General features: G+C 39.2%; 1 protein-coding gene across 1 annotated transcript; it reads right to left on the reverse strand.

Moving 5' to 3' along the window:
- Positions 1–10612: 10612 nt before the first annotated feature.
- Positions 10613–12776, reverse strand: LOC109216705. The gene is made up of 5 exons (XM_019380891.1): positions 12160–12776; positions 11960–12038; positions 11488–11902; positions 11059–11237; positions 10613–10954 (listed from the first exon to the last, which is right to left on the reverse strand). The coding sequence occupies exons 1-5, from the start codon at positions 12774–12776 to the stop codon at positions 10613–10615; spliced, it is 1632 nt and encodes a 543-aa protein (XP_019236436.1).
- Positions 12777–13436: the final 660 nt, after the last annotated feature.

Genomic DNA, 13436 nt, shown 5'->3' on the forward strand with positions numbered 1-13436 from the left:
GACAATATCTGGATTACAACCTGAAGTAACCCGGACGATGGAAATGACAACAAAATAAACCACCAAAACTCCAAGAGATGGAGCGTCCGTCCAATTACCAAGCATGACGTCTTAGCCACTGAATTTCACACCAAGATTGCTGGAATTTTCACAAGTCTTCATCACGTTATTCTGAGCATACTGCTTCTGGATTTCCTCTACCGGTTCATTCTCACAACCAATCATACCCACCATATGCGTCTCATTGTGCACAGGAGATGGACCTTGGCCCGTGTTTGTGGCATCTGGATTTTGCACGACGATGTCGCCTGCATCAATAAGCCTTTGAATTGCACTCTTCAGATTCCAACATTTCTCTATGTCGTGCCCCAGGCACCCGAGCAATATGCGCACCTTTGAGAAGGATCAAGCCTCTTTGGGAGAGGGTTCGGCATTTTTATTTGAATTGGCTTCAACATGTCCAATGTCCTTAGCCTCCGAANTCTAAACTTTTGACTTTTCGTATCATCTCCTCTTGTTCCGGGTTTTTGAGAGGTTTCTCTTCTTCAACTGAGAGATTAAAATGGGGAGTGTAAGAGTATGGTTCTGGGGGTTTGAAGGTGGGTTCGGGTGGGTAATAGTGATTTTCCTGGGTTTAGAACAGAGGTTCACTTGAGGATCTGTGTAATGCGGTGGGTGGAGGAGCCACGAATACTGGGGCGATTGGTGGTGGGGGACCTGGAATTGGAGGGTGGTAGTGGTGGTGTCTGAGAAGTGGTTCCGTAATATTGCTGGTGAGTAGGGAGAGCAGGATATGAGTTCGCTGTGGGAGGATCTTGGGGTTGAGTTGGTGGGAGGTAATTGGGATTGGCAGGATAGGCTGGTGGGGGATGTCCCTTCGACCAGGCCTGGTACATTTCGGCCATCTGCTGCTTTAACTTATACATCTCCTCTCTCATTGTATTCACATCCATTGCCTCCTCTTCTCTGGATGGGTCAACGATGCTTGCTTCTAGATCTTGATTGGCCATTTTCGACTTGTCTTTGGAGCGTGTGTTGTAAGGGTGGGTTGCCAGAATGCCAGTCCGCTTATCACCTGCCTGGACTCATCAACAACAACTTGTTAGCGGTTAGGGCATTTAACAAATAGGTAACCGCACATTGATGGATGGATGCACCTAAACAATCAAACGTTGCTATTATGTCGCTGTTCGACCACATGCGTCATCCCGGCTTTTATTTCTTTCTCTTGCCAATTAGTTCCCACTCTTATCTTTCCTTTTTCGCTTTGTTTTTCTCTCCCTCTTTTGGATTCTCTTTCCTTTGGTTTTTCCCTTATTTGTATCATCTCTTTTTAGTTTTCCTTTTATTATTTAGAAATGGTCGAATCCTATGGAGATTGCCTACGTATCACGACCCCCCGTAAATCAGACCAGGCGTAGTTCGCGAAGAATAAATGTAAAGTAAAAGCAGAATATTTTGGGAGTTTCCAAGTTTATTGATAGCAACTACGTCTATTACAAAGATTCAAGATAGACTCTGATGCAAAAAGAACTACAGACTCCACATCCCTATCCTAGTTCAAACAAAATACAGACTCAATCAACTGACTGTCTTTTAGCAAAAGGGAAATACAGACTCCGACAAAAAGAAAAACGAGCCCAAGTGACCTAACTCCATGAAATACAGACTCAAAAGGTAAACTCTAACAGACTCACCGACAACTATGAATACATCAAAGCTCCTGGTGCCCGCGGGACATCGTTCGGTCTCGCCGCGGGCCTATATGCAAGTTCCCCTTGGAGTCTGTCTAAGTCATTCATTATCTGCTTCACGAATATCATGATTGATGCAAAGAAGGTGGTACTGGTCATGTTCTCGCACATCTGGCATTTCCGGGTAATAGAATGAGCAACGATTAAGATTTTCTCTCGGATTCTTCCTTTCTCTTGAAGCAACCGCCCTATTTGCTGGGCCCTAGCCTCCAAAGTCTGCTCAAACGCCTGGCTTTGTTCTCGAAGTTGCTGCAAGTCCATTTCTAGCTGGGCCAATGCCATGTAACAGCGTTCTCTCTCGACTTTGAAGTCCTTTGCCTGTTTAATCATTCGGTTTTCTACGGCAGTGGCCTTTTCTTTTAATCTTGCAACCTTATTGTCATATTCTTCTTTTAACTTCTTAATCATGCGAGCCCGTTCTTCTGCATTTTTAGCCAACTGTCTCCGGACCCCAACTGATTCCTTTTCTGCTTTGTCGAGGTCAAAACTGTAATCATTCACCTTTTGCCTTAGATTTGCTATAAGCTTTGTATCTTTGGCACTTCTGACGGGGTTGTCGGCCTCTAGCTTCATCTTTTGGATTTGGGCTCGTAGGACTTCATTCTCTTTGGCCAATCTTTTTCTCTCACCTTCGTTAGTGGCGGCCTGCAAGCTATTTTCAAATCGGAGATCTTGGACCTGTTTTTCCAANCTTCCCAGTCATCCAGGCTTGATACATGTCTGTCATGTGTTGTCTCAGCATCCGCACCTCTTCAGCCAACCCATTATCCGGTTCCACCATCTGTTGTCGAGCACTAGTGTCAACCAACTCAGTTCTCTTGTTGTTTGTCATTACCTTTTGTCCTTGTGTCCTTTTGTCCTTGTGTTGTAAAGAAGAGTTACCACTTTAAAACCACAAACCAACCACCTTTCTGGAATTGGAACAAAATGAAACCATCACGTTAGCGTTAGGGCATCTAACACATTGGTAACAGCTTTTGATCGATCGCATGCGTCATCCCGGCTTTTCCTTATTTCCTATTGTAAACTCTTTCTTCTTATTCTTTCCTTCTTGTTTTTCACTCTTGCCTTTGTCTTCTCTCGTTCCTATTTCCTTCCTTTCTTGAGTTTTGTTTTTCCGCTCTTTTCTCTTTTTTTTTTCTTCTTTTTTTTTTCTTTCTTTTTCTTTTTTCTTTCTTTTGGTTATGGTCGAATCCTATGGAGATTGCCTACGTATCATGACCCCGCATGAATCAGACCAAGCGTAGTTCTTGCAAAATAAATGGGATAAAATATTTTGGGATTTTGATAACAGATTTGTCTATTACAAGAACTCAACAACAACTAACAAATTCGAAAGCAGTAGCGAGCTACAGACTCTACCATCCCCGTTTCCCTTAAAAGGAAATACAGACTCAGCTCACTGACTAACAAGACGAAAATACAGACTCCAACACAAAAGGAAATACAGACTCGAATGACCAACTCTAATAGGAAAGAAAATACAGACTCAACGGAGCATCATGAATACATTAAAGCTCTCGGTGCCCGCGGGACGTCGTTTGGTCTTGCTGCAGGCCTGTACGCAAGTTCCCCCTGATTTTGAATCGTGCTCATCCTGCACATTTATTAAGGTGATTTAATCACTTATTTTGACCTAAAAGGAAAAAAAATGACACTATTTTTGTTCAAATTTCCAATTTTAAAACAAACGGCCGGTTTTGCAGTTACGACCTTTCAGCACTTCGGGGAGAAGATTTTAAGGCTGTGTCTGTTAACCGTTGAACTGACTCAGGGTGGCTGTTCTTGCAAAAATGGCCTTCCGGCGCCCTTTTGGGGACATTCGGCTTAGTTTAAACAAGAATGGCGGCACCCGACTTATTCATGACGAAATTAAAAAAATTGGCATTTTTGGCTATTTTTGAAAAGGGGAGGTTGGACCCGATGAGGGTTGCCTACGTATCTCACATCCGGTGAGAATCAAACCAGCGTAGTTCGGGCAAATAAATCTAGCTATTTTTGAAAACAAGACTCTTTTTGTTTTTGTTGGCGAATACACTATTTCTGAAAGCAAGATTCTTTTTTATATTTTCTTTTTCAGTGGCAAATAAAATAAACTAATGTGAAAATAAAACTCTTTTTGTTTTTCTTTTCCATTGGCAAACTAAAAGAACTTTTTTTTTCATTTTCTCAAAAATTAGGCAGCATTTCGGCACTACTTGGACATTGGTTTTTTCTAATATAGGAACTTAACTCTCTACACTGCTATTTTCTCTTTTGGTTTTTCCACTTTTTCCCAAATATTCAAAGCCAGTCAGCATGCGAGTCCAAAACAGATAAATGCACAAGTAGGATGCATCAGGATGGTCCATTATTCCGAGTACACCTGTCCTAGACGGACCCAACCCCTGTGTTGAGTCCCTAAAGTCAAAATGCACGTGACGCAGATAAGCGTTCCTACTAGGGATCCGGCATGGAGTCAAGTTCTTCTAGGTTCAAAACCTGGGTATGTGTTCTAGACTGTGTACCCGAGCGGACAACTCGAGTCGAGGAGGGGGCTACGTACCAGGGACCCGCGGGATCGTCCGGCTTAGTAACTTGTCCGGCCTCTTTCTTATTTCAAGGTATGACACTAACAAAATAGGGAGTCTCAACCAGTAAGCACATCCCCGGAGGTGAGAAGAGAAGGGTTTCGGCACAGTTTATATATACAGTTCAGATAATATCAAAGAGGTAAAAATTTAGCACATAAGGCATGGAAACACGTAGGAAAATCAAATAAAGCCAAACATAACAATTAATCTAAGCTCGAATNACAAACAGCCTTCCGGCGCCCGTTTGGGGACATTCGGCTATTTTTGACAAACGGCACCCCCTGATTTATTTATGAAAAAAAATAAAAAATGACATTTTTTGGCTACTTTTGCAAAAGGGGTGGTTGGACCCGATGAGGGTTGCCTACGTATCTCACATCCGGTGAGAATCAAACCTGCGTAGTTCGGTCAAATAAATCTAACTATTTTGGAAAACACCCCTAATTTGAAAAATAACCCCTTTTTTTGGTTTTGTTGGCAAACTCTCTTTTCTGAAAGCAAGATTCTTTTATATTTTCTTTTTTAGTGGCAAATAAAACGAACTAATTTGAAAATAAAACTCTTTTTGTTTTTCTTTTCCATTGGCAAACAAAACAAACTACTCCTCTTCTTTTCTTTCAATTTCTCAAAAATCCGGCAGCATTTCGGCACTACTCGGCCATTGATTTTTTCTCTGGTATAGGTAATTAATTCTCCCCACTGCTACTTCGCTTTTTCTCTTTTTTTTCTTCTTTTTTTTTTTTCAATATTGCCCAGATAATCAAAGCCGGTCAGCATATAAGTCCAAAATAGATAAATGCACAAGTAGGATGCATCAGGACGGTCCATTATTCTGGGTACACCTGTCCTAGACGGACCCAACCCCTGTGTTGAATCCCCTAAGTCAAAATGCACGTGATGCAGATAAGCGTTCCTACTGGGGATCCGGCATGGAGTTAAGTTCTTCTAGGTTCAAAACCTGGGTATGTGTTCTAGACTGTGTACCCGAGCGGACAACTCGAGTCGAGGAGGGGGCTACGTACCGGGGACCCGCGGGATCGTCCGGCTTAGTAACTTGTCCGGCCTCTTTCTTATTTCAAGGTATTGACACTAACAGAATAGGGAGTCTCCACCAGTGAGCACATCCCCGGGGGGTGAGGAGAGAAGGGTTTCGGCACAGTTCATATACAATTCAGATAATATCAAAGCGGTAAAGCATTTAGCACATTTAGCAGGAAACATGTAGGAAAATCAGATAAAGCCAAACATAACAATTATTCTAGGCTCGAATTCTTAAACCCTGAACCGAAGTTCTGGGTTTGTGTCCCCAGCAGAGTCGCCAGAGCTGTCACACCTCCTTTTTATCTACACTTATGAGAAGAGGGTAGGATAAAAGGAATTATTTCCAACTTAAAGTGACAATCGGAACGGGATTTATTATTGAGATTTCAGAGTCGCCACTTGGGAAATTAGGGTGTCCCAAGTCACCTAGTTGAATCCCGACCCGAGGAAGTTATGACTCTGTTAACTGTCGGCGCACCAGAAATCCGGGTAAGGAATTCTGTTAACCCGGGAGAAGGTGTTAGGCATTCCCGGGTTCCGTGGTTATAGCACGGTCGCTCCACTGTTGTATTTGCTTTTACCTGATTTTAAAACATGTACTAACCTATGTGCCCTTTATTTATTTATATTTTATTTATTTATTTTTTTGAAAAAAAAAGAATTGCAACGTCGTGAAAATGTGTTTCGAACCGCGTCGCACCAGTGCACCCGTGATTGTCAACACATTTCGACTTCGTTGAGATTTGGATTTGGGTCACATAAATGTGCACCCGTGTTTAGGAAGGTGATTTTATTTAAAACGCGCGCCTAAAGTAGCTAGCGTGTTATTATTTGGGGAAGGTCGTAAAATTCGCTAGACAACACATCCCGAAGTCTAGGCATTTTTACCATAAACATTTATCGAGGGCCCCGCAATTCGTTTGTTTTGTTTAGTGAGGATCGTCTCATTTAGCTTTTGAAGACAAACCTCATGTAATTATGATTTATCATTTTTATTCAGTCTCTAAAATGAAGAGGAAGTCTTAATTAGTTAAGGCTATGAATTTCAAACCCAAATTTAAATAACCAGAAATAGGTAATGAGAAAATGGGCCTCGAGCCCAGATTGCAAACGGGCACCTTGTGCACTAAATTTTCAGGGCCACAGTCATCAGGCCTGTCGTTTTGTCAAAGCAGACCTGGGTTCTATTAAGACACCCAGGCCCAAACGAAAGCAGGCGGCCCAGTGGAGGTAAAGGGCAATTCAGGCAGCTGTGATGCCGAAGCCTGGGATCGAATCCCAGCAAGGACAACTACAATTTTATGAAGCCCATGCCAGACCCAGATTATACTGTCATTGAACTACACAACAGGAACAACTTATAAACACCATAATGAAAGCCTCTTTTATTACAAAATCAAATACTCAGCTATAGCAAAAAAACTAAGAAAACAGTAGTGAAGAGTGAGTCATTACAGAAGATGAATCAGTTATAGCCTACTCACTTAAATTTAACACCAATCAATGCCACTACGAGGCTGTGTATTTCAAGCATACTTTAATACGCTAAAACTAAACAGGAACTAAAGAAGCAAATAATTCAAGGCAAGTGAACAGCAGTCTCATATTCAGAAGCCAAGCTTTCCATTACATTCGAGTAATATCCACAAGTGTCAGGGTATACCTGGAAATTGAAAAGCGAACAGAGAAATGAAGGATCAGCAATGGAATCAGTAGCAGGAACAAGAGTCAGCCACAAAATCAGCCCAGAAATGATCGAGAAAAGACCACTTCCACAATTTTGAACCCGCAATGATATCCTTAAAGTTCAGAATCAAAATCCACCCAAGAGTGAACCAAAAAACTTGAATACTAAACAGATTCAGCTCATTTTTGACCTTCAGTTGTTCAGAATTTGTCACAGAATGAGTACCACAAAAATTTTCAAAGATTTTCAATGGAACATCTCTTATTTCTGATTTTTCAACTCTAATTCCTCTCAGATTCCGGAATGTTCAAAACCCAGTCCCCCCATGAAGGCACTAGTGACCACCTTTTATAGGCAAAACTAACAGAATTTCAGATTTTCAACTTTACATTTTAGTCCCTCCTTCAAATTCCAGTTTTAATCACTTAGTCCTCTATTTTCTGACTTGTTACACAAGTAACTACACCTATTCTATTGAAATCTATACTATAGTCCATCCTAGAAGGTTCTATACTTGTTACAATCCCTATTCTATCCTTACCCCCCTTTAAAAATTACCAAATCTGATGAAAGTACCTTTTTCCTATGCCTAAACTACCCTTTGAACCTCCTGAAATTACTAGCCTACATTAACTACACTAAACTTTCTAACTGACCCTGGTTCAAATAACTATTTCTGCAAATTAACCAGCCACCAATCCAATCGCAAATCCTAAATTCAAATAACTACTGATTTTTGGATTAACAACTACTAATAACAAGTCAAAGTAAAACAGTGCTCAAATAGTATTGATCAAAACTGTAAGCAAACAGATTCGACACACACAACTAATAGAACAAACTTATTCATGAAGCCTGGAGAAGATTTAAGCAACTCAAAACCTAAACTAAATCCTAAACATGATCAATCCTAATTCTAAAGAACTCAGTCACAACTAAGTTGACAAACGACCTAATTCTCATTATTAATTAAAAGACAATGAAGAATAACAAATAAGAAACAAGCTAATCTATTTGAACACTGGTTCAACCGAAAAATGAGGAGAAATAAACTCAAGCCCTAAATTGATTGATCAAGAGGAAATATCAGTCAAGAAAAAGACTAACGAAGAAGAACAAGGAAAACTTACTTAGCTTGAGCACTTGACTGACTATGGGGTGAACTCTGACCGATCATTTGTTTGAATCCTCCGGGATTCTTGACGCGTAACATCCCTAATCGTGTGTTTTCAAAAGAACACACATGATTAGGGAAATCACGGTCCAAAATCCCCAAGATTTTCTGAGCTAGGGTTCTGCCGGAATTGAGATTTAAAATTCGTAACGTTCCGGGCAGATTCGAGACTAATGGCTATGGGGGTTGGATAGAGGAGACTCAGATGAACCTAGGGTATCAATTTGGGATAATTTGGCGTACTTTGGGTTTTGGCCGGAAAATTCAATCCGATATTCGAGATGTTCTGGTCGGATTTGAAGGATGATATTTGGGGATTTGGAAAGAGGAGGAGACAGTGGTTCCAGGGTGTAATTTTGGTGGTCATCGGAGCTTCGCCGCCGGCGGCGACGATTTCCGGCCGGCGGCGGACGGCGGAGGGACGGTGGGGCTAAGGCGGAGGAGGGTGGCCGGCACCGGCGTTACAGGGGACGGGTTGGTACGAGGAAGAGGAATTATGTTTTTATTTTTTGTGTATAATTCGGACAGTTTTATTCCATTTTGAGAGTTAATCGTGGCCATTGGATTTGGGAAAATAGACGGTCGTGATTAAACGACGTCAAAACGACGTCGTTTTGAACGTGAGGCAATTGGACCGGGCAGGGTGTTTGGACCTGGACGTGGAAATTGTTTGGGCTACCTGATTTTGGCCCAAATTTGGTCTTTACTCAAGACCATTTTGAATTTTCTCTTTTTCTTTTATCTATTTTTGTATATATATTTTTGTATTTATTTATTTTTTCTGATTTTATAAAATGCTAAAACAAAGTAAAGACCTAATTACACTATTTAACTCCTAGAATTACTTATAACTCTATTTAAAGACAAATGCAACTACTTTCTTGCGATTTTCTTTACATTTTATTCTAAAATTAATTACTAAAGTTGTGAAGTTAAATCCCTAGATGCCAATGCCTATTTTTTGGTATTTTCATATGGATTAAAATGCACAAATAAAAATGTAACAATTACCAAAGGATGCCACAAAATTCACAAAAAATTATAAATACTAGAAAAACTGTTTTGTTTGAAATTTTGGGAATTATAGCTTAGGGCAAAAATCACGTGCTCACATGTGCCGTCAAATTTAGTCATTGCCATCTATTTTTGTTTTTGCACAAGGGCAATATTCAATCAACTGATAGAAGACATAAGAAGTAAATATGGAAATAGCAACATTTATATTGGCCCAATCGATCTGTCATAACACATAATGCATTTTTTTTATTAAACTATTGTTTAAGCTTGAACAAAGCTTCTCCTTAGAGATATCACTAGCAGACTAGCATAAGAGCTAAACACATTTTTTTGGAGGATTCCTGCAGGTTTTTCTGTTGTGACTTTGTTGTCCACACAAACCACATGTAATGTTACACCTTTTTTCCTACCGGCACCTTTGATTCTCGACTTCTTTGGCCTGCCAGGTTTAACTCTTACATTTGGTGGCTTAACCGCATCCCCTAAGACATCTTCAAGAATTTCCCATTGACTTTCGTCAGGAATTGGATAAACCGGAAATTCATAGGTCTTCAGCATGTAGTCCTTGCTACAATATACCGAACAATATTTGTATTCATCCATGTGGTATTTTGTCACAATCGCCAACGCATGCTCGCATGGTATCCATCTAGTTGGAACCTTCTGCAACTACATTTTCTTTCCCGCATGCACACCACAAATCGCCTCCTATCATGTACGACTGTATACAAGTGTTCATTTGATGGAGTAACCTACATTATACCAAATAATACCAAACCAATTTTCAGCACACATTCAACAAGGGTATTATAAGAATGACGCATCAATCATAAAAAACAGAGAGCAGTAGTAATTGATTCCTCAAAAACCAAGATCAGCATATACTTTCTAGCATCTGAAACTCAAAGATAGCTAATGGCCCCATACAAGTATTTCAATGACTCCAAAATACATCTCGAAGGAGTTTCACACTATAAGCATGTATACCAGTGAATGGTGGACATATGAACAAAGCAGAAAATTTCCAAATATCTCAAAAATATTCTTTCATAAGAGGGCAACAGATAGGATAAGACTTTCTAATTCATATCCAGAAAACTAAACAAGCACTGCTGCTTTGTTCGATGCTTAAGATAATCCATATTTCACTGTATAAGTTGTATACCAATGATTTCATTATATGCGGTATACATAGTATATTATATTCAATCAAATATATAATAACATTTTTTACATTACACTCTAATATCAGTATATATTCTAACTTTATACCTTATATGTCAATTTAACTTACCGTCATGCTTCTCGACGCAATGATTTTTTCCCTTAGCANGGAATTACCATGCAGTTCCAGATGACTGACTCATCAGGCGCTCGATGCTGGTCCTCTTAGTAACTCTTGCCTACTAGCAATCCTATGATCTAATTCATCTGTGAAGATTGAGGTTATGTTTGCCAGTGCTCCGTTTCTGTTTGTGTTATTCCAAGCCGCAACCAGCTTCATCAAGTAGTCAAGCAGATCGTAGATAGGTAGATCCCTTGCCGCCTTATTCGCTGAATTCATGGATTCCGCAATATTTGATGTCATCACCATGGACCTATTAACCGTTGAATGCGCTACCGACCTCCTATCATATCCAATGTCAAATAAGTATTCTTTAACTCTCCCATCAAGATTACGTATTTCTGACATGTATTGGTTGAATTCCTCAATTGTGTATGCTTTAGCCATAGCAAAAATAAGGGCCTTATTTTCTTTTGGCTCTTCTTGAACCTCAACTTTATGTTGTTCCATAGATGGAAGATGCATACACAATGAGGCATTTCAGGATACACAACTGATGTTGCCTTCAAAATGCTTTCATGCCTGTCAGATACGATGCACATTCCTTCCCTTATACCATATGTTTCTCGCAAATTCCGGAAGAACCACTCCCATGATGCATCATTCTCCGAATTAACCACAGCATACGCGAGCGGAAATATTTTACCTTATTGAACATCACAAAATTAACTTTATTTAAAACGTAAATTATACAACATATCAAATACGATAAAGAATATTTGTTCGATAAAAACGAGGATATGATAAATTATACATGATTTATACTAAACTACATGTTGAAGCTGTGATACCATCAAAATATTCAGGTTATTTAGGGTATAATTTATACACAGTTATACATCACGTGTAATTATACTTGAAATTATTTCTACCTATGAATGTTTACATCAACTCACCTGCTGCATCTTGTGTGCAGGCCGTTAGTAAGGTCCCTCTGTATGTTGATTTTAGAAAGCTACCATCGACAACAACATTAGGCATGCAATACTCCCATCCTTTAATTGATGAGAAGAGTGCTACATATACATATAAGAAGCACCCGTCATCTGACCTTTCCAACCTTGTCACTGACCCAGGATTTGTATGCATTAACATATTCAAAAACCTTGGCAGCTTATTATACGAATCGCTTGGTTTGCCTCTCAACATTTCAAAAGCTTTTTCCCTCGACCTCCATGCTTTCATATAGTTCAAATCAACTCCATAATTCCTCTTGAGGTCACGTTGTATTTCTGCTGGAGTATACTCCAACTTTGGATCATCTAACTTGTTCATTATCAAACTTCCAACGAGATCAGAGGTAGCATGCCGCTGTGAAAATAATCTGGAATTATTTTCACATGTGTGAACTTTTTCAAACTTTCTCACCTTAAATATATTCGAGGTGTTTAGGCTTGATGCTTTAAGATTCCATGAGCATTGATCATCCACACATACAAGATAATACCTGCAGTATAAATATATTCGAAAAGATTATATTCGAAAACACTACCACTATTATTTTTAAATTACAACTTACAAAGCATATCCTTCAATTGTATATAATCATTCGTTAACTTTACAAGTACCTTGTTTTATTTGAACGATCAACATTGAACTGGAACTTCTCTCGGATTGCAAGATGTGTCATAACGTTTTGCAGTATATCCTTGTTTTTGTACAGCTGCCCTTCATTAACCTCTTGATGTGTACTGATTCCGATTATACACTCTTCATCGATCTGCATAACATCATAGTCCTCTTTGTTTCCGGAATTAATACATTCAACCGTTTCCAGATTGTCAACCATTGACAAATTCTGAAAAAGATTGGAGTTTGCCTTGTTAACAACTGGATTCGCGCATGTACCATCGTTATCCTGCTTTTTAAATGTTATACACAATGGATAATCAGTGAAAGATAAATTTTTGCTTTTCAACTCCATGTACAAGCCCAAACTCCTGTCGTCGTATATTTTCATCGGTGGAAAATTCTCTTTCACGGAATATCCAATATCCATCGTATCAGTTTGTGCGTCGACTCCAAGTATCTTTGATATCTCCGAACGAATCGATTTAAAATCCCATTCCATACTGATCACCACCCCATCGACGCTAAAATTCTTAAACCTGTGTTGCATATCCCATTGACCGCTATGCTGAACCAAAATTGTGATTCTGTTATCCATGGCAGAAGAAGTATACATGATCTTTCTGTTGTTTGCTTCGAATTATATGGTTCCCATCTCTATATATAATACTATATTGGCATATGGAATAATTGTAATGCGTCAGTTACGTCTAAGAAGATTGGCTGACAGTAATAACTAATTTTCTTAATTAAGTAGAAGTATGTAGCTGAAACCGTTTAAGAATATAAAGTAGAAGCGTGATTGAAGTTACCATGTTTAAGGGGTTTTGGCTAGGAATATAAATATTTTCTTGCCTTATGTGTAAAAGACCTAATGCTGCTATATGTCCGCAAATATTCCTACAATTTTGCCTAGTTATGTTTTTTCCTCATTAAATTATACATATATTATACCTTGGATGAAGGCTCTACAATGTAAAAATCCCTATTGATTACTATTACAGTTGTCTTTCTCTCTCTCTCAAATTATCATGTAAGTAATTGTTTGTGACCGTTTAAACAAATGTAATGTCAACTACATAACTTAAATACCTTTAAATGTAATCATAACCAATCACATGAATCGTAAATTCAGTTGTGCCATATACACACAAATTAAGGAAATGACAAACGTGGTCCCTTATGTTCAAGGTAGATTCAAACTAGCCTTTAAGTATACTCTTGAGTAATTTCTTTGGTTGATGTATCACGACAGACTCCCTACTAGAGCTTTCCT

This window comes from Nicotiana attenuata, unplaced genomic scaffold (assembly GCF_001879085.1).
Source record: "Nicotiana attenuata strain UT unplaced genomic scaffold, NIATTr2, whole genome shotgun sequence".
NCBI lineage: Eukaryota > Viridiplantae > Streptophyta > Magnoliopsida > Solanales > Solanaceae > Nicotiana > Nicotiana attenuata.